Below are 26,473 nucleotides of genomic sequence, written 5' to 3' on the forward strand. Positions count from 1 at the left end.
CAGGGATGGGATTTAGGAACCCAATTAAAGACTTATCTAACTACACTACCATATTTACTATTTGCAGTAAACTCTTATAATAGTACCTAGATTTTCATAATGTATTTTAATATTTCTAAGTGATGTCTACTTACCAAACTTGATAACACACAATGATACCTATTTTTATAGATTGGAATTATAATCAAAAAATTATATTTAATGCATTTGTTTCTCAATCTATCATTAAAATTGAGGAGTAATTCAAAATTAAGTACATGAATCAATCAATATAACTAAGTTAATATAAAATTGGGTCAGGTCAAGCATTTCAATATAACTACAATAGAGAAAGTATCTAATGATCAAAAGTGTATTTAGACATCAACAAGAGGAAGCAATTAAGAATTTGGCAACTAAAATTGCTCAGCTTTAAAATAAATGATTATCATTTCATGGTTTACATTATATTTTAAAATCTTTGTCTTTGAAAATTTAGACATTACGGGGCCGGCCGCATGGCTTAGTGGTTAAGTGCTCGCGCTCTGCTACTGGTGGTCCGGGTTCGGATCCCGGGTGTGCACCAACGCACCGCTTCTCCAGCCATGCTGAGGCCGAGTCCCACATACAGCAACTAGAAGGATGTGCAACTATGACATACAACTATCTACTGGGGCTTTGGGGAAAAAAAAAAAGGAGGATGATTGGCAATAGATGTTAGCTCAGAGCCGGTCTTCTTCAGCAAAAAGAGGAGGATTAGCTTGGATGTTAGCTCAGGGCTTCCCCACAAATGGAAAAAAAAAAAAATTTAGACATTTCTAATTTAGAAATTAGGTGCTAATCTAAGTGTGAAAAAGAACAAACCCATATAATTTAATATTTCTAGTCATTTTGCATACAGTTCAGACTATGTTCATAATGGAAGAAAATGAGATAATCTGTTATAAATCTGTCAGCTGAAAACTTTATCATTAACTTAATAGACATACAGCTTAGTCTAAAAGCACAATTCAATTTATCTTTAATCTCGATAACTGTCTAGAAAAACAGATCTGTAGCGTATATAATGTTAGGCTAAACTTTATAGCATAAAATAAGATGATAGAGATGCAAACATAAAAAGCCTTTTCAAAAAAATCACTATATAGCTTACCTACCTGCTACCCAATCCAGTGCAATACCCCGGACTCCATTTTCCCCTATCCCATATGTAACGATGTCTGTAAAAGCAGACCCATCTGGTTTGATTCTACGGATTGCATTATAACTTGCCACAGAGCTGCTAAAATCACACCAATAAATAAAACCAGAAGATATATCAACATCCACATGCAGTGCATTTCGTCCTGAAACATTTAAGAAAAGATTATTAACCAATGCTCTAGATGGAACTAGAACTTTTAAATGTCTGCTCTTCCTCTCATATCCTCATTCCCAACTCCCTGCTCTGACATGCCTTCATTACAAAATAAAACTATTCATTTCCCAGTTGCCACGAGAACACCTACCACCCAGATCTTGGTTTCTATAAACCATTTCCCACAATAAGTAGCACTGGCTTCTGGGAGAAATAGCTGATTATAGGTTTGGGGAGGGAAGATATGAGGTGAGCCTGGAGCATTTCATTATACCAAGAAGCAAGAAAGCATTCAAACACTAATGTGATCATGTCGAAAGAATACAGGTGGCCACTTCAAGAGGTTCTCTCTGGCCAAAACTGATCAACTGGATATCAAAAGAATAATTATGGAAAATGATTATAAAACATTGAATTAAAAAAATTAAAACTTAAGTTCATGTGATAATAAAATTTTTAAAGATAAACTGGGAAAAAAGGAAAGCTCTTCTTTTAGAAGAATGTTATCTAATAAACATAGAAAGAATGACAGAATAAGTCACCATGTTGCAATCTCCAATTAAACAATCATTTCAGACAAGGATCATCAATGGCTGCTCAAACCAATGGGTAAAAGATATTTGGGGAACAGGATATTCATGGAGGGCCAAAGTGTGATCGCAAAGATTTCATACAAATTACAAAGGGAAAAATATACCTTTAAAAAGCAGACATTTCATGGTGACCACCTTATCCAAGTGATCAAACTTAAGCATCACTAAGAGGGGGACAAGCTGACATTATGTTCTTCCTAATGAGATTCTGTATCAAGTACACAGCTTGGTCTATGTAGTGTTTTTGCCAAATATGTTCAACCCCAATCCAATCAAGAAATTAGACCTAACTTTTATTTTATGGGATATTCAGGGTATAAATTGAATGACAGGTTAAATGACACCATGAGGAAATAATCAGACAAATCCTCAATGTGAGATTCTGAAAGACCACAGTTCTGTCTCTTCAAAAAATCAATGTCACAACAAAAAACTGGGGCAACTACTATAAATTAAAAGAAACTAAAGAGACATTCCAAATACAATGCATGAATCTTGATTAGATCTTGGATGGAACAAAACAATAGCTATAAAAGATATTCTGAGGCCAACTGGAGAAATATGAACATGAATATTAAATGATAACGCCCTTAGGAGCTGCATGCTAAAGTACATAGGGGTGAAGTGTCATGATATCTGCAATATATTTTCAAAAAGTTCATTGAAAATGTATGTATATGTATGTATACACACACAAACACACTCAGAGAGATTAGGAGAGCTCAAATGAGGCAAAATGTTAACAATTGTTGAATCTGGGTGAAGGGTATAAGGATGTTCACTGTACCTTTCTATCATCTTTTCTGCATTTGAAATTTTTCAAAATGGAAAGTTGGGAGAAAAAAAGTTACTGATTTTATAATATCTTTACAAGATGGCAACTTAGATCCATAACTTTTCAGATAAGGGAAGACAAAGACGAATCATGAGTACATGTGAATATGGTCATCAAGTAGGAGCATGTGTGGTGCCAGAAGCACTCTGAGTCCTTTCACCATATGCATTTCTGTCTCTTCTGACCATCTCTCCCACCCCTTCATTCCCTTCATCCTTTTTTCTTCTCTTTCTTCCTTTTATTTCTGTCATCAGCCTATGACATACTCCTTGTGCTGCTAGTCAACGTTTAGTTCCTCTTGTGGTAACATATACCTAGAAACCTCTTGGTTGATCTAGAAAGCAAGTGATCATTTTATATGTTCACAGTATGCAAGCATAAAGTGGTGTAAAAATATAGTTATTAAGGAGACACTAATCAAATACATATTAAAAAATAAGATTGTGGACTATTTCATTATTATTCTAAATAGTATACCCTCTCCCCTAAATCTCCATTAACTGCTCTTTTGAATACGAACTCTGTACTATTTCGTGCAATCTCATGTTATATTCTATATTGTTCTAGGTCTGTCGTTCTCAGTGTGGTCCATGGACCAGCAACATCAGCATGCCCTGGGAACTTGTTAGGAATGCAGATTTTGGAGACCTACTCCAGACTACTAAATCAGAAAATGTGAGGATAGGGTCCAGATCTGTGTGTTAACAAGCCCTCCAATTCTGATGCACAGTAAAGTTTGAGAACCACTTGAGGCTAAGCTAGTTTATTTAAAGGGAAAGACAAGCTTCATTATGTGCTGAATCCAAACATGGAGAAATGCTTTACAGCACCAAGGACTTCAACATGGCACCAGAGGAAGTCAAATCTTACTTATACTGGAGTTGACGTACCTTGGCCTGCCACTGGCACCATGGCTTCTGAATGATCTGACAAATCCAAGCTAAAGCCTCTGATTGCAGACAGCATGGAAACAACAATGAAAGACTCATATGGAGAGCAGGTCTGATGATCAGGATTGAGTTTAAATCCAGTGGCACAGGCACACGAGAACAGTCCTCCTGGTACGGGCAGGCAAATCTGCTGACAGGCATTTGGATTGTTGGTACAGCCATTTGAGGATCCAGCAGAGTCTAAAAGACATCAAAATTAATTCGTAACTTTTCACTCCACCTACTTTCCACTCAATCTCAAATTTTTAAAATTGGTTCACCAAATAATTCACTGTAAAAATTAACAACAAAATATGGGATCTGAGTTAACCTAAAAACAATATTGGAGAGACTAGAGCTTATACAACTAACACTTAAAGGTATTAAGTGTATTAAAACAGGACCACAATTATTATATAATAACTAGAGATGGGAGCATCTATTGTTTTTCTTCCACAAATCATGCAAGAATTAGAAGAATTGGGGAGGTCAGCATATAAATTCTAATGTTTTTTGCCCTCTTGACCTATAGACTGGCATTTAAAATTATATCAGTTTAATTACATGATCAACAATGTGATGGACATTTGATGTAAGGTATATTAAATAAGAATATTTAAAGGTTTTTTCCACATGCAATAAAAATAAACACCAAATAAACCTAGGTTATGGGACAGCAAACAATATGTTTGATAATCTTTGGTTAGAGACTAAAAGATATAAAATACATCAAAACTATAAAAAATAATCTCTAGATGATAATGCTAACTTAAAGGGGAAAATCAAAACTTACAGTTATCTCTGAAAAAATATGTTGAAAAAGACAACATCTAAGAGTATTCCATTTAAGATTAAAAATCCTATCCTGTTAACACTTTCCCAACAAGTATCCAACATTTACTGACACCTTCAACGTGCCAGGAACTATTCTAGCTACTGGGTAGAAAGCAAGAAACAAGTCCTGCAAAACGCCTGTCCTTCTGGAGGTTACATTCTAACAAGGAGCACAGACAATAAACAGATAGATAATATGTCAGGAAGTACTAGGAAGCAAAAGCAAAGTAAGGAGTTTAAAGTGATGGGGAAAGAATGGGAATAAGCTTACTGTGAAGTCAATCTGGCCTTTCAGATGCCAGTTTAGGCTTTGACATTCAACCACGCTTAAGACATGGTTATCATTTTAAACATATTTTGGGTAATTTCAATTTGCAGGCAGTGTATGTACACGGGTTTGTGTGTGGGCATGTGTTTATATATGTAAGTGTACAGAGATGCGAATATATGTTATACAGCCATGAATGTGTATGTTTCAGTGGCAAATACTTACCATGTTTGTGATAAACTCGAAGGCACCTCAGACGTGGAATATTATCTCTCAAGATGACTTTGTTGGCCCCGGTGTCCTTGTCAACTCTTTCAATGACCTCATAGTGTTCATCAGTATAATAAAGGAAGGAACCATAGACAGCAATTCCCCAGGGGTGGGAAAGATAGTTTACCAGAATCATTCGATCTGTACCATCCACATTTCCTCTTTCAATCTAAAAGATCAGAATTTTCATTATTGACTGATTCATGGTGAAATGAAAAAAACATTTAAAACTAATATTCTCTTACTAATAATAGTTCACATTTACATAGCACTCTATCCTTTATGGAGAATTTTATATCTATTTTCTGATTTGATAGTCACAACTACACAGAGCAGTAGGTCAGGCAATGTCATTATGCCCATTTCACTGATAATGAAGCTGGAGCTCAAATAAGTCAACTTCCTCAGATGGCATGGTGAAGAAAAGGGGACTAAACATCTATAGTCCCTGTGTGTGATATTCTGGTCAAGGATACACATTTAATGTCTAACTGTGGGCTGTTACACAGGAGTTGGCTGACCCTGCATTTAACATTTTCACCAACAGTTTCTGCAATGGGGATAGGAAATGTGCTCCATACAAGCACAGAAGACAGCAAAACTGGATGGGGCAGACGGTAGTGCTGTTACATTGGAACAGTAACAAGCCTTAGTCAAAACAACCCTGGTAAACTGGAATAGAACTCACAAGAATGAAGTTCCTATTGAGAAATGACAAGTTGTCTACTTTTGGGAGAAAAACAAAATGTAGCCACGGCTGGTTTGATTTTATTCCAAAAACTTGCCTCAAGTGCCTCCTCTGTGCCAGGATCTGAGCTGAATACTGGTGAGAGAAACATGAGGTCTGACTCACTGCCTCACTGGACAAGGGAACCCAGCAGTTACAAGAGCAGGTTATGCCCTAGAAACTGACAGAAGTTCCAGAAGTCTAGAGCATAGGGAAGATAAGCTTGGAGGGGAGCTGCTGAGGCAGACTAGGATCAGATTAGCTGACCAGGCTCGGCTGAAGTGTTTGGAGCTGCTACTCTAGGCCAGGGTTCTGGGATAAGCAGTGATCAAATCTATTTGTTACAGTTTTATGAGGCCAACGTGTCTCCATCATGAAAGCAGGGTTCAGGAATGAGAGCCATGGTCTAGTCAAGGCTAGAGAGAAGTGGCTCAGAATGGTGGAGGTGGCAGAAAAAGGCTGGGCCTGAGAAAAGAGGGAGAGGACGAATTGCCAGGATTTTGTGCTAATTAAACGAGGACATGGTTATTAGAGTGAAAGAGAAATACGAGGGTTCTAGCCTAGGAGAAAGGATGGAAAGTCAATCCACTAACAAGCTCACAGATTCAGGAGGGCAGAGCAGATGTAGAAATTGGACGGGAAGGAGATGGTGTGTACTGTCTGGGACATGCTAAATTGTATGGAGAAATCACATCATGTGGCAAGAGCTTCCTCAACATTGCACACATGCACTGAAGCCTGCAAAGTGCTTTCACACACATCTCCACTTGTTTTTAATCCTCAAAGTTTATCACCATTGCAAGTACATATTAGGAGTGAAATTAGTACTTGTTGAACTGATAATGAACTGAAAACCAAACCTCCTGCTCAATATTACGGAAAGCATCAATGTTAAAGACAGATCTGAAATCACTACTGTTTAAAAAGCAAGGAAGATACTAGCATACATTCAATTCAGCATCCAAAGCAATATTTTAACTGATCAATAATTATTATTGAGTACCTTCTTTGTGCCTAGTCCCAGCTCAGCTGCAAAACCACAGCAGTGAAGACCAAATATTATTTCTGTGAATGAATGAAATTATATAGTTTCTGCTGCTTATTGCAGAATATAATGAACTCAACGTCGGAGTTTAAACTCACCAGTAAAGGGAATTTTCACATATGCATCTACCACAAAAGGACATTAGAGAATAATATGTAGCTATGAGGGGACACTGAGCTCGGAAGCTTTCTATACACACACACACAGACACACACACACACACACGTATATTTAATCTCTACAATTGAAGAGACTAGACAACTTTCAAAGAAAAGCATTGACATTACGAAAATATGAAAGAAATGGCTCTTAAAGGACAAATAAGAAATCAGAAATGGAATTGTTTTATCCTGAAGAAAAACAAAAGATAAGGGAAAAAGTAATAAATATTATTCTATTAGGAACTATGCATATATTATAAAGAACTGGACTTCAATTTGGGTAAGATTTGTTCAAGGGAAAGAAGTTATTGGGAGAAAGGGCAATAAAACACTGATGCAAGTTGCCAAGTGAGATTGTTCAAGAACCACTGCCAGACAGTTATCAGCTACACAGATTCAGCAATGAAGACCAACAGACCAAAAGGGTGCTCATACCACTCCCCTGCTGGTAACAGCCCAGTAGAGTTTCTGCTCTGGGATGTCAAGGGTGATAAACTCCACGTGTTCAAGGTTCCCAGTGAAGAGAGTTTTTGAAGATGTGCCATCCATGTTAGCACTTGCAATCTTGGCAGGAACGCCACTGTATGTTCCATGGTCTGACCAGTACAGTTTCCTACAACCATGAAAAACATCAGTGTTCAATGAAACAGAAGATGTCATTAAATATTTAAATGGAAAATGTGTATTTCTCATCCTCAAGATGCGCACGATTCAATGGAGGAAGTCTGACACGTCAAAATTTTTTTACATACAATGTGTAGGAGAATTTAACTAGTGTTCTATCAATGTCTGTATATTTCCTAGTTATTATTGGGGTAGAGGCTGTTTAAAATGGTATCTAAAACAAGAGGCTAGCATCTTCCATTTGTGGGTGATCCTTTAGCTTGGTCAGGCAGGTTGGAAGCTTATCACCAAGAAGGAGCCTACATCGACAGTCAATCCTTTTCAAAGAATCATATACTGCCCAGTACACTGGGACGGACAAAGCTCGTATGAAAGTTGTCAAGTACCTCCCTGCTCATCTCTCAAGCGTCTTGTTTAATTCTGCTCCAAATCATCATTTACCAGAAAACCAGCTACTTTCTTTTCTGATTTCTGTGATGAAAAATGCAATACATACATATGAACCCGAATCACCACACAGAATTGCCTAATCTACGATATATGAAATTTCATTATAATATATGAAGGGTTATTTTCCATTTCCACTGAGGATATAACTTCTAGACTTGAATCCAAGTTTTCATTCCTTTCTATCTCACCACCTGCTGTAGCCTCAATAGACAATCCTCTTACACTCTTTTCCCACAAGTCCTCAAACCTCTTAATTCCAATCATCTCTTTTTGCATACTTCCACCACCAATCCCATATACCCGTCCCATGATCTCCAAATCCAAACTTCTCTACCTCTAAGTTCTCAAACTCTGAAATTCTCTACTTTGACTAAACTCACCAATCTCTTCCCTGCTCCTATTTTATTTCTCCTATTGATCCTGTTCTTTGCCTTTAAAACGTGTCTAAGGTCCCAAACCTCCAGTCTCTCTATGCCTGGACCTCATACATAACCTTTTTAACAATATTCTTATTTATTCTCTTGATCTCCCATTGTACCTAGCTTGGTAATTGCTAACCCTGTGTTCCTGTCATTATTTTCTTTCTCCTCTCCCATTCCAGGCTACCAAAAGTTTCCTGGATGAAGTCACAAAACTCTTGTGAACTCTGAGTTCACTAAAAATCTAAGCTACCTGATCTTAACTGAGAACTCTCATCCCTAGCTGAACAAGTTCTTCTAACTGGTCTCCCCACCCCTGGCCCCTTCCAATCCAATCCTGACCAAACTTTCCAAAATACAGATCTGGTTCTGTCACTCCCTTCCTCCAAATTCCCTACTGGCTCCTTATTTCTCAAAAGAATAAAGTATAATTCCTTAGCATGACAAGTCCATGATTTGTTCCTAAATGACTGTAACTGCTGTATCTTGAATCTGGTCAACTGCCCCCTACTCCAAGACTCTGGTTCCAGCCCTCTACACAATCATGCTAAATACTGCCACGCTTCTTCACATTCACTGCTCACTTGATTTCAAGTACCATTCCCAAGTTGTGACCCACGCTACACCTACTGGAAGCCTTCTCATCCTTCAAGGTCCATTTCAAATGTTATCTACCCCCTTAAAGCTTTCCACATTCGCTCAAAATCAGAATGTATTGTTCATTCTTATAATTCTGTTTTAAAATCCCTGAAATTCTTGCTTGTTTGCAATTAATTTTAAGTGCAGTGTTATTAATCTGAAGAACATAGAACAAAACACAAATTATATCCTTCACATTAAATATAACTCAGAGCTATTTCTCTTTCTCACTGAGATCTGTATTTTTCAAATGTTGGCATGTGAAATCAGAAAAGGTCCTAAGTTTGAAATCTTCCATTTTGTCAGACCATAACATTGACAAGAATGGTGCTGGATAGAAGACATGTGCCACTTATGAATACTCACCCATTAGCAGGATCAACAGTTATGCCAATTGGAAACCCAACTCCAAGAGCTGTCCCATCATTGGTAATCAGTGTTTTTCTGTATCTGACATTTCCTTGGAGTGTCAAAACCTATAGCATAAAGTCACTTATTAGAACTGAGTTCCATAAGGGGAAAACAAAGAAAGCTGAGATGAAGAAGAACTTATACAACAAATTAGGGATGAATGGGAGGGTTTGCGTGAGATTCAGATAGTCGCTAATTGCATTTCAGGGCTATGAGGAAATGGGCTCAACAGAAAATGAGAGGAAGAAAAGCAAAATCACTTCTCAAATTCCTATTTTCAATTCACCTAAAGTTTCAAGAAAGGAAATTTATATGAATCAAAGAAAGATTCAAATGGGTGAACTTAAGAGGAACTACAAAAATGCCTTCAGAAAAAGATAAAAGAAAACTCTGTGGAAGACAAATGGGAACCTTATTGCTCTCCTGCACCCCAGTGACTGGACCGTAGCACCCAGTGGTCCATCACTGCAAACTTAGTTGATCAGTCTGAATTTACTCAGAGTTAAAGTGAATTCTGTGCCAAGTTAACAGCCTGAGTTAAAACAGGTGAGTTCAAATCCCTGCCCTGCCAGGTCTGACTGTGTGACCTGAGGCAAGTAAATTCCCCTCTCTGAATTTGGTTTCTTTATCAGTAAAATGTGGACGATAATGGCACCTTCTAGAGCTCACAGGACTATGAGATAATACATGTACAACACTTAACATAGCCCCCAGTACAATTGTGTTCAGTAAATGTTTCCTATTTTTTTTATTGGCCCATTTACTGAGCACTTACTATGTAGCAGGCACTATACTAAGCATTATTGGATTTAATCCTCACAATAATTCTGTGAGATAGATACCATTATTATGCCCATATGACAGACCATGAAAAAGGAGGTCTAGAGAGACTTAGTGGCTTTCCCAATGTTATTCATTTTTAATTATTAATGCTATAATCGTTATAACCACAATGTTAACAGAACCCTGAAATATCACAGAGAAATACAGATTATTGGACTAGAAGCAGTTTCTTATATAGGAACAAAGCTATTTTAATATGACCTTGAGACAGTCAGAAGAGAAACTAGTTAAAAATTAGAAAATGCCTGTGGATTTGCATGAAGGTTTTTCTATAAAGCTGCTTTTCAAAACAAATAGATTATTGTATATCTGTGTTTATGTTTCTATAGGTGCCCCTCTCTCTGTCTCTGTATTTGTTTTCTCTCTCTCTCTCTCTCTCACACACACACACCCTTCATTTCTCTCTCACTCTCCTCTCTAAATTTTTCTCTCTCCTGTCTGGTATCTTTCTCTCCTTCTTGCACTAATATAATTTTTCTCTTTTCATTTTGCTTCTTTCTGCTACAATTTCTCTCCTTTTTCCTAGGCCTAAGGATCTCTTTGGTTCAAAGGAAAGTTCCTTTTCTTGTTTTTTTGGAATATATCAAGTTCTCTCTCACACAGCCATTCTGTAGGCTGCACTTTTCAGCTACAAAATTGCTTTCAGTGAATGGGCACAGAGCTACCCCTAGTGGAAAACCATTTCTTCAATGATTCTCTTTTATTTTCAAGTTGGAATTAAACGTGAATTACTCTTATGCTGGAAGGGATATTGTACAGGTAAACAGTATGTGCACACTATTCCTGTGTTCTTAAGCAACATAACACTCACCTGGAAGAGTCACAATCCATATCAGCAAAGGAGAAAACCAACGAAAACACTAAAAGGGTAATTTACCTTTGGATCATTATTCTCACAAGTCCTTTATGGATATTCTAAATATATTGATGATTTGAGGGAAACAGGACTCTGTATTCACAGGATACCTCAGTGTCAAGAAGTACTTTTACTTATTGAGCTATTAACCTCATTTTGCAGACATGGTAGCAGAGGGTCAGAGAAATTAAGTAATTTGTCCAAGGTCAAACACCCTGTGAGTAGAGGAAATACAGTGCTGTCCCCAATCACAAAATACATTTTCATATCTCCGGGTCTTGATTCAAGTGTTTTTCTCTGTCTGAGATGTCTTTTCCCTATTTCTTCATTTGGCAGAAATAAATATTGTTATCCCTGAAGACTCAGCTCACAAGTCATTGCTTATGGGAAGCCTGCCATTCATTCTCCCTCCCCCCATTTTCCTCTGCCCCCAATCACAAAGCATTCTACAGTCACTGCTTGTATCACACTTATTACACTGGAACAAAGGTAAGTGTTTACATGTCCAGCTCTCAAATGTGTGAGCTACTTAAAAGCAGAAAAAAAATGTTTTATTCTTCTTTAAATATCCAGGACTAACCATGGGTCTGCTTCATAGAAAGCATTTACTAGTGTTTGTTGAATGAATGAATAAATGAGCAAGTAAGCCAGACTCAAGCCCAGGTCTTTGGATTCCAAAGCAAATAATCTTCCCTTTGCACCTCACTACATCGAGGCACAATGACAAACTTGAGGTTTATATGGTTAAAGTGGCCTGACCAATACGCACATGTGTATACACATACACTCAGTTATTCTTCAAGTTGTGCCTTTCCATTGTACCTGACAATGACGGAGGAGCATGTTTCCTGCTTTTGGAAAACTACCTGTCTAAAAGGGCAGACCCCCATCTACAAAGCAAGAGACAAGAGACAGAGCGGGAGCATATAATCGTCACGTGGAATTAAGACAGCTGTCCATTGAGCCGACGCTAGAGAGATGTGAGTTTGGTATTAAGGGTCTTGGGCCAGAAATTTTGCCTACGTTGTGATGGAAAAGTGATATTTCAGGTGAGATTATGAAAAATACCTTCTGTCACTGTCAAAGGGGGTTAAAGCAGGCTGGATTGCTAGAAGTGTGGTTTATAACAAGGCAAAGTCAGAACACTGCCTGGGAATCAGGCCACCGAAGGTGACTGTTTAAACCAATTTCTTAATTTCTGGGGGCTTCAGGTTCTTATCTAAAAAACAATGGGGGGCTGCCCCGTGGCTTAGCAGTTAAGTGCGCGCGCTCCGCTGCTGGCGGCCCCGGTTCGGATCCTGGGCACGCACCCATGCACCGCTTCTCCGGCCATGCTGAGGCCGCGTCCCACATACAGCAACTAGAAGGATGTGCAGCTATGACACACAACTATCTACTGGGGCTTTGGGGGAAAAAAAATAAAGTGCAAATTTTTAAAAAATAAATAAATAAATAAATAAAAATAAAAAAATAAAAAACAATGGGCTTGAACCAGATGAGCCTCCAAGGTTCCCCTCACATTAAGAGCTGATGATTCCACCTAGCTTGAGATATTCTAGAAGTTATAGCATGTGTGCATATTGGCAACATCCCTCTCGTTGTGAGTGTTTACTACACCTGCCTGCTCTCGGGAATGTTGTGAGGATTAAATGAGATGATGTTTGTGGAAAACCTTTGGAAACTGTAAAGCACTGTTCTGACTATGGAATAAGCATTCCTTCTATCGAATCTGCTCTAAATTAGCCACGTGGCTGCTGTGTGCCTTCTTCATCTTCAACATCTATGTTTCTGAATGCCCCACAGAGAACCAACTTACCAGCTGGTGCCTCACCCTGAGTAGCGGATTGTCACTCTACATAGCCCTGCTAACTGTCCCTCTCACAAGTCCCTCCTTTTGCTTTAGGAATGTTCACTTTCCAAATTATTATGAATTCATAATCCCTACATGTTTTAATCTTGTCGCAGAGTGGAGCAAACCAATACTAGTCAAGATATCTCTGATTTCCTTCATGTGATTTCATACCTGCACCCCATCTAGAATTTCTTCTGAGAATTAGAGTAAAAAGAAAACTTACCACAAAGAGAAGATTATAAAAGGAATTAGAATCAAGTTTCTACTTTCTATTTCACTGTTAGAAAAGCTATATTGGAGCCTTAGAAAGATTTCCATCTTAGAACAGAGGTAACCTATAAATTTGGTTTAGAACTGAAATAGCATTGAAGACTTGATGAGGAAAGATAGTGTAAATTCCCTGTCTACTATAATCTTCCCTTTATGCTGAATTCCTTACCTAATTTTTTATTGTTTTTTATAAAATATCTAAAATCCTTTTATATGAACATGTTAGTACTGATACTTAGGAGGAAACAAAATAGGACAGTACAAAGTTCCAATAATTTATTTTTAAGTAGGTTTTCTTCCTTAGCTTCAGAGACTTCAATAGTTAGTTCTAATATCTCTTCCCTTTTGCTTCCTGCTTAAAATTAATTTCAAAATCCATGAGAGCATTTCCTGAGAATAGATTTTACATGAATCAGAAACCAGTGTTTGTGTAAATAGTATTATAGAATCATTACCTCAATTGATTGAGTTCCAGGATTGGTATAATATAAGTTTCTGGATATCCAGTCTAAGGCCAGGCTCATAGAAGACCCCACCCTAGATAGAGGAACAAGCAGTGTCCTGTTGGTGCCATCAGTCTTCACTCTGTGAATTTCACCCTGGAAAGAAAGACAAAGAGAGGTGTTTGAAGGCCACAGCTTCTGCGTGAAAGCACTTTCTTCACTGCAGCTAGTGTCAGCTGCTGTGTTTCTTTAATATTCCTCACATTTAGAAAATAGGCTAAGGTTCAGTGTCATTGGGTGGCCCATTGTGTATAATGCTAATGCCAGCAACACTTTGAAAACACTGATTTTTAAGTATGTCACAGGAAGACACAAGGTTTACCATTCAGGTTACCTCTAATATTGGCTACAGAGATTTCTTTCTTAACTACCACAGGCCAAAGAGTCATAAAAACAACCAAAGTCACACATGTGAATCAGGAGGCCAGGAGTATATATTACATAGAGGTGACAAGCATCAAACAAAGATCTTTCCTCTCTTCCTCATTGTATCCTCTTTGCCCCTCCCCTATCCTCACAGGTTTCTTCCCTAAAGGGTGAGGAAAGGGGCCTAATGGGAAGGGAATTGGTGGAGTGTTCTTTTTACCCTGGAGGCAAAGATTGTGAATGAAGGCCCCAACGGCCACATCAAATGCTTTCCTAAAACTTCCTTAGGGAATTACTGCTTTTTTTCTTGAGTTGTGATCATTTTTATGTTAGGCTAATATCTTCTACTAGTTTAAAACTCCTTAAGAGCAACACTTTACTACTGCTTCTTCTTGGCGTGTATTCTGCCATTGGGAGCAGCTAGTTCAGTGCAGGGCAAACAGCAGGCACTTAATAAATACTTGCTGTATGAATAAATGATACCCAATAGCTTAAATGTGCTTAATATTCTAAAGCTAAAGAGTTTTCTGATCTTTGTTCCAGGCCAACCTCCCATTTACATCCCCCACTGAATCAAAAACTTAGTGGTAAATTAATTTATTTCTGGACCATTTCTCTTTTATCCACCCAGCAAAAGTTTGCCTATAAAAAGGCAGCAGTGCAGCTAGGCTCTTCGAGAACAAGTTATATACTTTGAATGTTATTCAAAACTTACTGGATTCTCAACCCAATAGATGAATTGCTCTGAGTCATCAAATTCAACATCATAACCATTCATTATCCCTGCTATGGGAATCATAGCATCATTGCTCTTCACCTCAGGATTAAGGGAGATTCCAAAAATTATGCTCTGTCTTACAATTATTAAGAAAGGTTGATCATCTGTGAAAATAGCAGAATATCAGTCAAAATCATACCCCACTATTCCCAGACATTTAAAGTAATGGAAGGCAGGGGAATGTTACCATCTTATGGGATAAAATGCCATTGCAGCATTGCAGCAATAAATATAACGCACGGTAGATATTTCATCAGACAATCCAGGGCCTTCCACTGGGTTTCAGTGAGTTGCTGGGTCACCAGACCTCCAACACCACACACAATGCTTGTGGACTTTCCCAGGGCAGATCAGTATTTACTTTACTCTTCATTAATTCCTTACTTACACTGATAAACCATCCATGTTTGCTAAGAGTCGCAGTCAAGAAATTCTTCCATTTCTACATGCAGACAAACATCACTGATACTAAATAACCCAGGGAAAGGAGAGTTGGATTTTGCAAAAAGATATAAAAGAAAACTTATATACTATTCTTGGTGAATGACAGTTTTAAGTATGTTCAGAAAATAAAACAATACTACAAAGTATTGACTAGTGTTTATTAGAGACTTTAATTACTAAATAAATCCCATTTATAATCCCACCAATTGTTTTTTGCCTAATGTCTGTCTTCCACACTAGATTCTAACTCCCAAAAGGCAACGACTGTGTCTGATTTACTATTATGTGCCCAGAGTCTGGCATATAATAGTTGCCTAATAAATATGTGCCAACTAAATGAATGACCGCAGAAATGAATAAATAGATGGATGCATAATTAAATATGTTAACAGTATCTTCTAAGCTCTTAGAAGTGTCTGTACATTGCAACTTAAACATCCTCATAATATCTCCTTCAAACTATCAGTTCACTTAATAAGAGGTCCTTTTTCAAAGACAATCTTCAAAGATAAGCTTTACCTCAGCTGTTGTCTCATTATCAAAAAAATCTAAATTAATCAAATTTAAAAGTGGGGTTTTATTTTATAATTCCTCTCTGAGAAAAGGAAAACTTTGGAATGTGAGTTTTCTGTTATTAAGACTCACATACATCACATATTAAGACTAAATATAAAATGATTAATCTATGCATAATTTTCATGGGCTATAAAATGATGTTTTCATTATTTTGGTATCTGGGAAGCTTTCCATCTTCAGCAGGATTATTTTGACACTTTTTTCTTTACTTATTTTCACATCTCATTAGCTTTTCTTTGTTCCTGACAGTCCTATTACTGAGAAATAACTCAGCATTTATTTACCTAGTACAAATTTAAAGTAAATTTTGCAACTATTAATGCTTTATATTTTACAAAGTTCTATGATATATAGCATTTAGTCTTTCACAACAAGCCTGCAAAGTTGTTTTCAACTGAGGCCAGTAAGATTTGCAGAGACTCTGTGACTTCTACAGAAAATAATACAATAAGAGATTAACTCACAAGCCCTTCTTCTTCCAAATGCTCCACATTGCTTCTCTTCTGAGCAACTGCACTAGCCATAATAATCGCCCCCATTTACTGAGAATGTGTGACACACAGGATGCACCAGGCAAATATCATTTCACTTAATTTATCTCCTTGAAGCCTCATAACCGGGTTTGTTAGATAGTTATCCCCCCTCCCTGCCCCACTAACTTTCAAATGAGGCACAAAAAAATTAAGCAATTTAACAAAGATCACACAGCCAGGTCTCTTGGACAAAAACGTATATTCTTAATCTTAATTCTACTCTACAAAAAGTGCAGGTTGGGTACTACTGACTGAATATCAAATTACCACTCAATTCATTTGTTTTAACTACAGTAACAAAAAATGAAAACTATATAATGAGTTTCAGATGTACCTTGAAATTATATTGAGATGCTACTTAATTATTTATTGATTATATGTTATAAATGCTCATTGGTTCCATAAAAATAGAAAATATTTCCATAGAAATATTTTCTAATTTCAGAGGGGAAATTTTAAATTTTACTTACTCAAAATCTGGCACCGCTCTCTTTTTTTTTTTTTTTTGTGAGGAGATCAGCCCTGTGCTAACATCTGCCAATCCTCCTCTTTTTTTGCTGAGAAAGACTGGCCCTGGGCTAACATCCGTGCCCATCTCCCTCCACTTTATATGGGACGCCGCCACAGCATGGCTTGCCAAGCAGTGCGTCGGTGCGCGCCCAGGATCCGAACCGGTGAACCCCAGGCCGCCGCAGCGGAGCGCGCACACTTAACCGCTTGCGCCACTGGGCCGGGCCCTGACAATGCTTTTTTTAATGGGTAATTTTCCTTTGGCTTAATTGGAAGAATTCTCAACCAAAGCACTGTTTGGAGCCTAAAAATCTTTGCATTTGTCATCCATCAAACATGAGCCTTCCTGATTCCTCCAAGGAGCTCTTCCTCAAGCACTACTTGGCTCTACTCCTTCAGCCATTACTCCTTCCTGGGGATGTGTCTCAGGCCCTTTATCTGATCACTGCTGGTGTATCTGAGCTGTTATACCACCAACAAACATTTGTGGGCAACAGACCAGAAGGTGGGGTATCATTTAATGCTGCACTAGCAGAAGGTGTGAAAGCCAAGGTGAAGGATGATGCCAGAGAAGCAAGAGAAAGGAAGTGACCACTGAGGCAAGTGACATACAAGGGTGCATGAAAAGTACTCTGTGGCAAAGAAAAGAGGAAAAGTGATTTTATGACACTATAGACCCACAAATGAGCAAATGGGTGAAAAACACAGGACTAGAGAAGGAGTAAAAAAAGGATATTGCAGGACTTGTCATTCACTCAGCATTAACTGAGCGCCACATGTTTCACAGGCAATAAGCACACATCAACAAATCAGGTGGAGGCTTTATCCTCAAGGAACTTAGAGTATAGAGGTCAAGACAAAGTATATGGGCCCTTAGGATGCCCGACGATAATAGCCATGAAGGAGTAGGCACAGAAGGACCTACAGTTTGATGGAAAGTTCAGGGGGAGGTGATAGTTAAGCTGTCCTAGGTCAGTATGTCTCAGTCTTTTGAAATGAAAGATCATTACTTCATTTTTATTTTTCATGTCATGATCCCACTAAGATTAGTGTTAGCTGAGCAGAGAAGTAAAGAGATGACAGTCAGGAATGGAAAATTTATGTTGTAATTAAAGGGCAACATTTAGGACTCCCAAACCTAGGTCCTCCTTAAGGTAGACCTTGGACAAACTGCTCAGCACCGCAAACTTTCCAAGAGTATGGGCAAGGAGTGTTTTCTTCTTATTTTGCACATAATCACTGAAGACATTGCCTTGTGTCCCTCAGACTGAGTCAGAAAGCTATTTTGGATTTGAGGCTGTTTATTCTAGGGGGTGCTGGGAAGATGTTTTGTTTTGAGTTTAGTGTGTTTATTTATTTGTTTTTGGCATTGTGGGGAACATTTTCTAAAGAAAAAAACTATTTCATATAGAGAAAGCTCTCACTTTAAAATTCTATAATATAAAATTAGGAAAAATAGAAATATCCATAATTCCCCTACTCAACTGTAACCACTTCTTCCAGACTTTTTTAATGCATGTTTTTACATGGCCAACATCAGACAGGATCAGCTTTTTCACTTACCTTTGTCATATACGCCCTTCCAAAGATATTCCAGACACTTAGTAAACACTATTTTAAAGGTTATTGAACACGTAAATCAAGTAAAATGTTTTCATCTAAAAATCTTAACAAGTCTTCTAAGCTTCTTGTTAAAAAAAATGTGTAACTTTTTTTAGTTAATATACACTGGCACTCAGTTACCCAACTGATGCTCAGAAACCAATTGGGAAATACTGTAAAAGTTCCACCTCAGGAAAGTCAGCCCATGGAAAAACCACTAGTGGAATTATTTGTGAAACAATGAAAAGTGCTTATCAATCACCATCAGATAGTAATATTGATTACACCAATCCCCAATGCACAGTTCAACAATCTTTGTGTGGTCAAAGAAGGCTTTGTATCCTAAATGTCTATAGCCCAGTTTAATCTTCTACTGAAAGACTCTGAGGACACACTAAATTAAACAATGTCAACAAGGATTAGGTGCATAATAAGTCTCAAGAAAAATGGTAAATGCCAATCCCTTTGTAAGCATTACCAATACTTAAAATCTTTCATCACGAAAGTATCATTGCAAAATATTACATACTGATAGAATTAAATTTTCAGTAAATCTACATCTACATAATCTGTAAACACTATAAATTTCCTGGATTCAGTATATATTTCCCATTTCAAAACTAAATTTCCCTCTAGATCAGGACTCTACTTTCTCTTAATTTAGGAATTTTTTATCATTAAACATTTAATTTTAACTTGTTGACAGCAATTTTTATCAGTATCAAAACATATTTACTCCTCTTCACTGAGAAATGAAAGAAACTTGAGTTTAGAATAACTCTTTAGATTTTTAAGCCAAGGCGAGTCATTTTTAAAGAGTTTATTATACATCAAGTACATACTCCAGAAGAAATCTCTTTTGTGGATTGACTACATCTTTTCCTTTCTTTCTTACTCCCTAAAGTACTTACTATAACTCTCTACATACTCTTCAATCAACCCAGTAAAATATCTAGGATGAAGATTAAATTGTTCAGATAATCACTTATAATATTTCATACAGAGAAAACTTTCATTTTTAAAGTATCAAAACAGTAAAGGTACTGAAATTGGAGTCAGAAGACCCAAGCTAGAACACTCATCATTGACTACTGGTTACGAGAATAAAAATGAGATAAGGAACCTGATAAATGAAGCCATATACTAAGGTCAAGAATTTTTACTCCTTATGTGCAAAATTTGAAACATCCCATTATCATAGTTTGTCTAACTATAACCAAGTAAGGGAAAATGTGAGGTTAAAGATTGTTGAATCACATGCACACATAATATTAGCTCCATATACAGAAACCATATTATAACTGAAGAGCTCAGTTAAATCACCCCATAGAGCACGCACTCCACAGACACCTGCTGAATCAAAGGAAACACAGCACACACTCAGTCAGCAAGTGTTTAGAGCTTACACTGCTTTTCACAAACTATGGCAAGCTCCACCTTCAGGGCACACTTAAAGGGCATACTGTGGGCCGGCCCCGTAGCTTAGCGGTTAAGTGCATGCACTCCGCTACTGGTGGCCCGGGTTCGGATCCGGGGCGCGCACGGATGCACCGCTTCTCCGGCCATGCTGAGGCCGCGTCCCACATGCAGCAACTAGAAGGATGTGCAACTATGACATACAACTATCTACTGGGGCTTTGGGGAAAAAAAAGGAGGAGGGTTGGCAATAGATGTCCGGTCTTCCTCAGCAAAAAGAGGAGGATTAGCATGGATGTTAGCTCAGAGCTGATCATCCTCACAAAAAAAATTAAAAAATAAAAAAAATTTTTAAAAAAAGGGCATACTGTACCTCTCACGCAAGTCACAGAATCCTGAGAGAGACTCCATCCTGAAGGACAAACACAGGAGTAAAACTGTGGCCTCTCTGAGGAAAGCAGACATAGATGGCTGCAGGCGGCAAAGGCACATGAATTTGTACCTGTAATAGAAATACAAGAAAACATTCGTAAATCGACAACTTCCCATGTTAAAGTGCACAGAATAAACACATAAACAAAAGGTGGTAAATATACACACACACACACACACACACACACACACACACACATATATACACACACACAATGGAATATTATTCATGCGTAAAAAAGAAGGAATTCCTGCCATTTGCAACACAGATGGACCTTGAGGGCACCATGCTAAGTGAAATAAGTCAGTCAGAGAAGGACAAATACAATATGATCTCACTTATATGTGGAAACTAAAAAAAAAAATGAATTCATAGAGAGAATAGATTGGTGGCTGGCAGAGGCTGAAGGATGGGTAAAATGGGTAAAGGTAGTCAAAAGGTACAAACTTTCAATTACAAAATTAATAAGTCCTGGGGTTGGAATGTATAGCATAGTGACTTTAGTTAACGATACCGTATTGTTTGTATATTTGAAAGTTGCTAAGACAGTAGATCTTAAAAGTTCCCATCACACACAAACACAAATTTCTAACTGTCTGTGGTGATGGATGTTCACCAAACTTATTGTGGTAATCATTTCACAATATACACATATATCAAATCATTATGTTGTACACCTAAAACTAATACAATGTTATACGTCAATTACATCTCAATTTAAATAAACAAATAAATTTTTGAACATGCATAGTCATGCTGTTATTGTCCTCCCAGAGGTCCCCAGTATTTGCAGACACAGTATGTTAAGTTACCTCTGTTGGTTTGGTTTTTTTCCTAAACTACTTTACCCTTCCCTAGCATCATGCTTTCAACATAAAATTCATAAAAGGCATAAGAGGGAGGAATGACTTGCCCAAGGTCACAGATTAATCCGGTCTACAACCGGATTATGAACAAACAGCCACTGAGTAATCTGGAGCTTAGTAATAGAAATATGATGCTAAATAATATGTGTCTCCTTGCCTGACCTAAAAGAGATCTTTCTACATTAAATGAAACCAAGGTGTGTGTTCCCTATGTGACCTTGATATTTACCCACTGGTGTCCAAGTTTTGGTTAGATAACAATCTTTTATTTTGCTATTGATGACATCTTTGTGTGTCTCTGCTGCTTGAAAAAAAGGATTCTGTGTGTATCCCAAGCTGACAGGATGTTTTCTAGATCTTATATGTTCTTATTACTTATACCTTGTTAGATTCATTAATCCACTCATTCACTCAAAAAATGTTAAGCCTTCACTATGTACCAAACACCATTCTAAGCACTGAGAATATTGTATACATGGGGCAGATATTCTAACAAAAGGAGATAGAACTAAACTCATAAATTGTGTGATTTCAGAATGTGAGGGTAAAGAGAAAATAATTATGAGAGGTGAAAGCTATTTTAGACAGAGTAGTCAAGGGCCACCAAGGAGCATTTGAGCAGAATGCAAAATGACATAAAGGAGCAACTCATGCAGACATGGAGGAGGGACGTCCCAGGCAAAGGGAAGAGCTAGTGCAAAAGTTCAGAGGTGAGAAGTAGCCTGGTGTGCTTCTGGACCATAATGAAGTCCAATGTGGAAAGGGTAAGTGGGAGAAGACACCAAGGAGACAGCAGGGGCAGATTCTGAGGTGTGATGAGAAACCACTACAGAGTTTTGAGGAGAGAAGACTAAGTGACTTATTTCCCCCTCCCCCAGAAAGAACACTACCAAGGCAAAATTTTTAAACCACCTAGCCACCCACACCATACACTCTAAGATGACCCAGGGTGGCCACAGCAGAGCACCACAAAGGACTATCCGGTCTATGCTATATTTGTCAGCTGAGGAAACTGAGACTCAGAGAAAGGTCACAGAGGCAGTAGCCAACTGCTGAATAAAATGACACAATTAAGGTCTGCTGTTGTTACATACAAGGTTTGAATTTTCCATGGTAAATAAAAGTAATGGAAACGTTAGCACTGGGATGGTTAGTAAAGAGGAAAGGAACATTTATTGCCCAAATAAATGGGGCTGCAACAGTGTGCATTTAGCCTTCCCAGAATAAGTGTTTTCCAAGCTATTCCCAAGCAGGATGACTCTCTGTATCACTTACTACTTGGTTGTTTCACAGGATGAACTGCAACAATCCCAAGGGGTCGGTGAACGTTGTACATTATGACTGACTGGTTCCCCCCATGCCACTTGTTGGCTTGAATAACCTGATGAGTAGTATAGTCAGTCCAGTACACGGAATCTTCAAAGAGAGTTAGGGCATAGGGATGCCGCACAATCTGTGAAGCAGAAGAGAACAATGAGACCTCGCCCAGAAACAAAAGCCAAGGTGAACAAAGCAGAAAAGGATATCTGCCCAAGGAGAGGTTTTCTTTAGCATTTAATTATTTAATAAAGACATAGGGAAGTCATTGTTTAAGAGACACACAAAAAATATACTGCTTGACCTATATCCCACTCTACCACTCAAAATACTTTCACATACACATGTCATTTAGTCTTCCTTTTTACTCAGGCAATTAAACTTGGGCATCTATTTTACAAATGAAAGCAAAACTGAAACACAGAAAGGAAGGTGACTTATCTGGACCACCTATCTTGTTACAGGTTCCTTATCCCCTACTCCCAAGCCCTAGCCCTCACCCCATTATCACCACTCCTTATCCAGGGCTACTTCCGCCATCTTGTTCTGCCACTCACTGACTCACGTAAATCTAATAGAGCTTAGATGAAAATAAATTCAACAGAATTTCCTGAATAAAAATACAAAATATATAGCAGGCTACGATTTAACTGAGAAATATAAATATAAATAAATTGTTGATTTTTGCTTAACACACTTTTCAAGAATATAGAAGCAACAGATTAGCATGTACAGATCAACTAAATCACACAAGTTATTAATCCTTCCTGGACATGGTACAATCTGCCCAAGAACTAGAATAAAAATATTTACTTTTTGTTAGTAATAAAACATGGATTGTCCCTCACTCCTATTGATATCTCATGGATTAACCTTGTAATGTCTGTGACACAAAAGTTAATTTCTTAGTTTTCTTGTTACTCTGCTTTTTACTAAGCCACTATTGTGGTTTTAGTTTAGTTTTCCTCACTACCAACTTACCAAATCACTGGCTATCACCTGCCTCCGATGGTGCCCATCATAATCACAAAAGTCTATATAATCAAGATAGGCATCCATGAAGTAGAGCAGTCTGTTGGGGTAGTCAATAGTTAAGCCATTGGGCCAGAAAATCTTGTCCTGGACAATGACAGTGCGCAGACTGCCATCCATGCTGGCTCGCTCAATGCGAGGGTGATGGCCCCAGTCAGACCAGAACATCAGGTGTTCACTGTAAAAAGAAACTAGTTAGCAAGTGGAGGGGACATATTTCAGTATGGAAAATAACTGTCATTTTAAGTAACAGGACATCATGTTTATGCTCTGCTTAAGATAAATCATCTCCAGTTCAGAATATATGCACAGAGCCCATTATTTCCTCTATGTGTCACAAAATCAAACTATAATCATAATGCAATCATAAGCCATCTGGGTGTTTTTATAATGTTCATAAAACATGCAGTACATTATGACACTGAAATGTATTAATGCAAATTCACGTTTCTGTACAATCCACAAGAGTCAATCTAGAAAACTCCATCTGTCCTTGTTTGTCTACCCTGTCATGTTTAAGATAAGACAGTCAATTTATTCATCGTCAGAGATTCTTCAGAAATTTCACTGGTGTGTAATACTCTACAATATCTAGGAAGTCTGCATTGCATTGAACATAATTTGCCTAACTCACCATCCTGTAGGCAAGAATCTAAGAGAATCTAAATAAATGCAAGGAAGGAAGCCATCAAAGGTTTCTAAGTACATGGGAGAATTTCTCTTTCTTCCCTTTAGGACCAGCAGGCAAAAATTTTCTTCCTTATATGATGTAAAAGGGAGCTTTAGTAAACAGCATGAAATTGAAGCAGGGAAATCTGACTTTGTTGTATAACCATGAGGTATAAAAGCTACAGCAAACTGGCCCATCTATGGAATATTACCGTATACATTCATTAGAAACTTAATTATGTAATTCTACAACAATCATTTCAATAGTTCATTGCCAAGCTAATAAATACATGTGGTCTTAAAACAAAATGAAAAATCAATTGCTCTTGTGTACTTTATGAAGAACACTATTCAGATAAAGGAAGGATAGCAACAACCTGTTGGATAAGGATATCTCTATATTTTTATAGAGATATTTAAACAAAGGATCATTTCAAATTTTGTTATATGCATATCAGCATATCACATCACTGTTACTGTTATTTTTCCCTCATTATAACCATGTCAAGGCAACATCATTAAAAAAAGTCTTACTTAATTCTGGGATCTAATGCTAGTCCCCTTGGATTTGTCACATTTTCACTAATCAGCACAGTCCTGTGGCTCCCATCCAGTTTACAGACTTCAATTGTTTCCAGAGCATAGTTTGTCCAGTAAAGATTGCGACCTACCCAATCTACCACAATACTTTCAGTCATGGTGACACCACTGTCAAGAACCTAAAGACAAAAGTGAATAAAGAGTGAATTCTAAAGGGAATAAATGAATGCAAATATGGAAATTATACGAAAATCTGGAATAAGGCATCTAACTTGTCCTATGATTGCTTGTGAAGATTAGAAAATTTTGTCTTCCCATGTAGCTAACCACCAAATCAACACTAGAGTTTTCTAGGAAAAATATACGTGATTTTGTAAAATTGAATACTCTAGGATAACTCTTACTATTGGATTAGTGTGTAGTTTCATTTTGGTTTCAAAGCTCCTGCAATTATTAGTTTTATTTATTTTTTTCCCCCAAAGCCCCAGTAGATAGTTGTATGTCATAGCTGCACATCCTTCTAGTTGCTGTATGTGGGACACGGCCTCAGCATGGCCGGAGAAGTGGTGCGTCGGTGCGCGCCTGGGATCCGAACCCAGGCCGCCAGCAGCAGAGCGCACGCACTTAACCACTAAGTCACGGGGCCAGCCCAAAGCTCCTGCAATTAAATAAAAGCTTTATCCATTTGTTAAGTTGGCAACTCTATGAAAATTTATAATGTTCACATGCCAAAAGTAATATCTTTATTGATTAAGCACCAACAATTACAAAATAAAATTCTAAGGGGCAGAGGAAACATAACCACCAAAGTCAAGAAACTGACTGTGGGAGATAGATTGAGAAATATAAATAAATTAAAGCTAAGAAAAGCAACTCCTTAACTCCCCGGCATTTTCTTCTGCTCTCATCCACCAGAAAAAAAAATTGCAAGAGGTACCTCAGAGACTTTGTGAAGTTTCTGCATCATGAGACCTGGAATTCAGAATCATGGATCTGCCTTCAGAGGCCACATTCTTATCTAAAACACTCATAGATTAGGAGTTATGGATGTCCAGGCCTCTTGGGTGCAATGTGGCCCAGAGGGGAATACAAGAGCCACCCATGATGAGATAGGGCCTTCGTTCACTGGTGAGAAATAGTAAATAGGCCCAAGACAGGAGAAGTCAGGCCAGAGGTCAGTAGAAATGTACTTACTACTTTTCTGTCTGTTCCATTTTGAAATGCACTCCAGATTTTGCCCTGAGTTCCGTCAGACCAAAAGACACGACCACTGATTGAATCAAAATCAATAGCTACAATGTGAGAACCCTCCCGGACAAGTGAATAGATAGTGTGGAACTGGGAGGTGATGTTGTCAACAACAATTTGGTTTTGACTTGCCACAAGTAGCAGCAGACTCTCAGGTCCTGTCCAAGAAGAAAATGCAAAAATGTCAATGATTTGGAGAGAAAGCACAGTGAAAGAGTCTCTTAAATATTTGATGTCATATTTTCTGATAACAGAAGGAAGAAGTAATTCCAAACTAT

At 37.8% G+C, this 26,473-nt stretch overlaps 1 protein-coding gene across 5 annotated transcripts in view; it reads right to left on the reverse strand.

Annotated features, from left to right (window-relative positions):
• The window catches only part of LRP2 (LDL receptor related protein 2), a 203,479-nt gene that overhangs the window by 73,728 nt on the left and 103,278 nt on the right, over positions 1-26,473 (reverse strand). For all 5 annotated transcript variants that reach the window (XM_087435357.1, XM_087435356.1, XM_087435355.1 and 2 more), the window contains 12 exons: positions 26,142-26,353; positions 24,942-25,126; positions 23,688-23,916; positions 22,665-22,842; positions 20,464-20,592; positions 14,947-15,113; positions 13,818-13,961; positions 9,497-9,606; positions 7,434-7,611; positions 5,021-5,234; positions 3,655-3,894; positions 1,137-1,325 (listed from right to left, as the gene is read on the reverse strand). In XM_087435357.1, the coding sequence (XP_087291483.1) occupies positions 1,137-1,325; positions 3,655-3,894; positions 5,021-5,234; positions 7,434-7,611; positions 9,497-9,606; positions 13,818-13,961; positions 14,947-15,113; positions 20,464-20,592; positions 22,665-22,842; positions 23,688-23,916; positions 24,942-25,126; positions 26,142-26,353 (2,175 nt within the window). The remainder of the gene's footprint in view (positions 1-1,136; positions 1,326-3,654; positions 3,895-5,020; positions 5,235-7,433; positions 7,612-9,496; positions 9,607-13,817; positions 13,962-14,946; positions 15,114-20,463; positions 20,593-22,664; positions 22,843-23,687; positions 23,917-24,941; positions 25,127-26,141; positions 26,354-26,473) is intronic.

Source organism: Ceratotherium simum, chromosome 9, assembly GCF_057802395.1.
Source record: "Ceratotherium simum simum isolate JZ-2026a chromosome 9, ASM5780239v1, whole genome shotgun sequence".
NCBI classification, from domain to species: domain Eukaryota; kingdom Metazoa; phylum Chordata; class Mammalia; order Perissodactyla; family Rhinocerotidae; genus Ceratotherium; species Ceratotherium simum.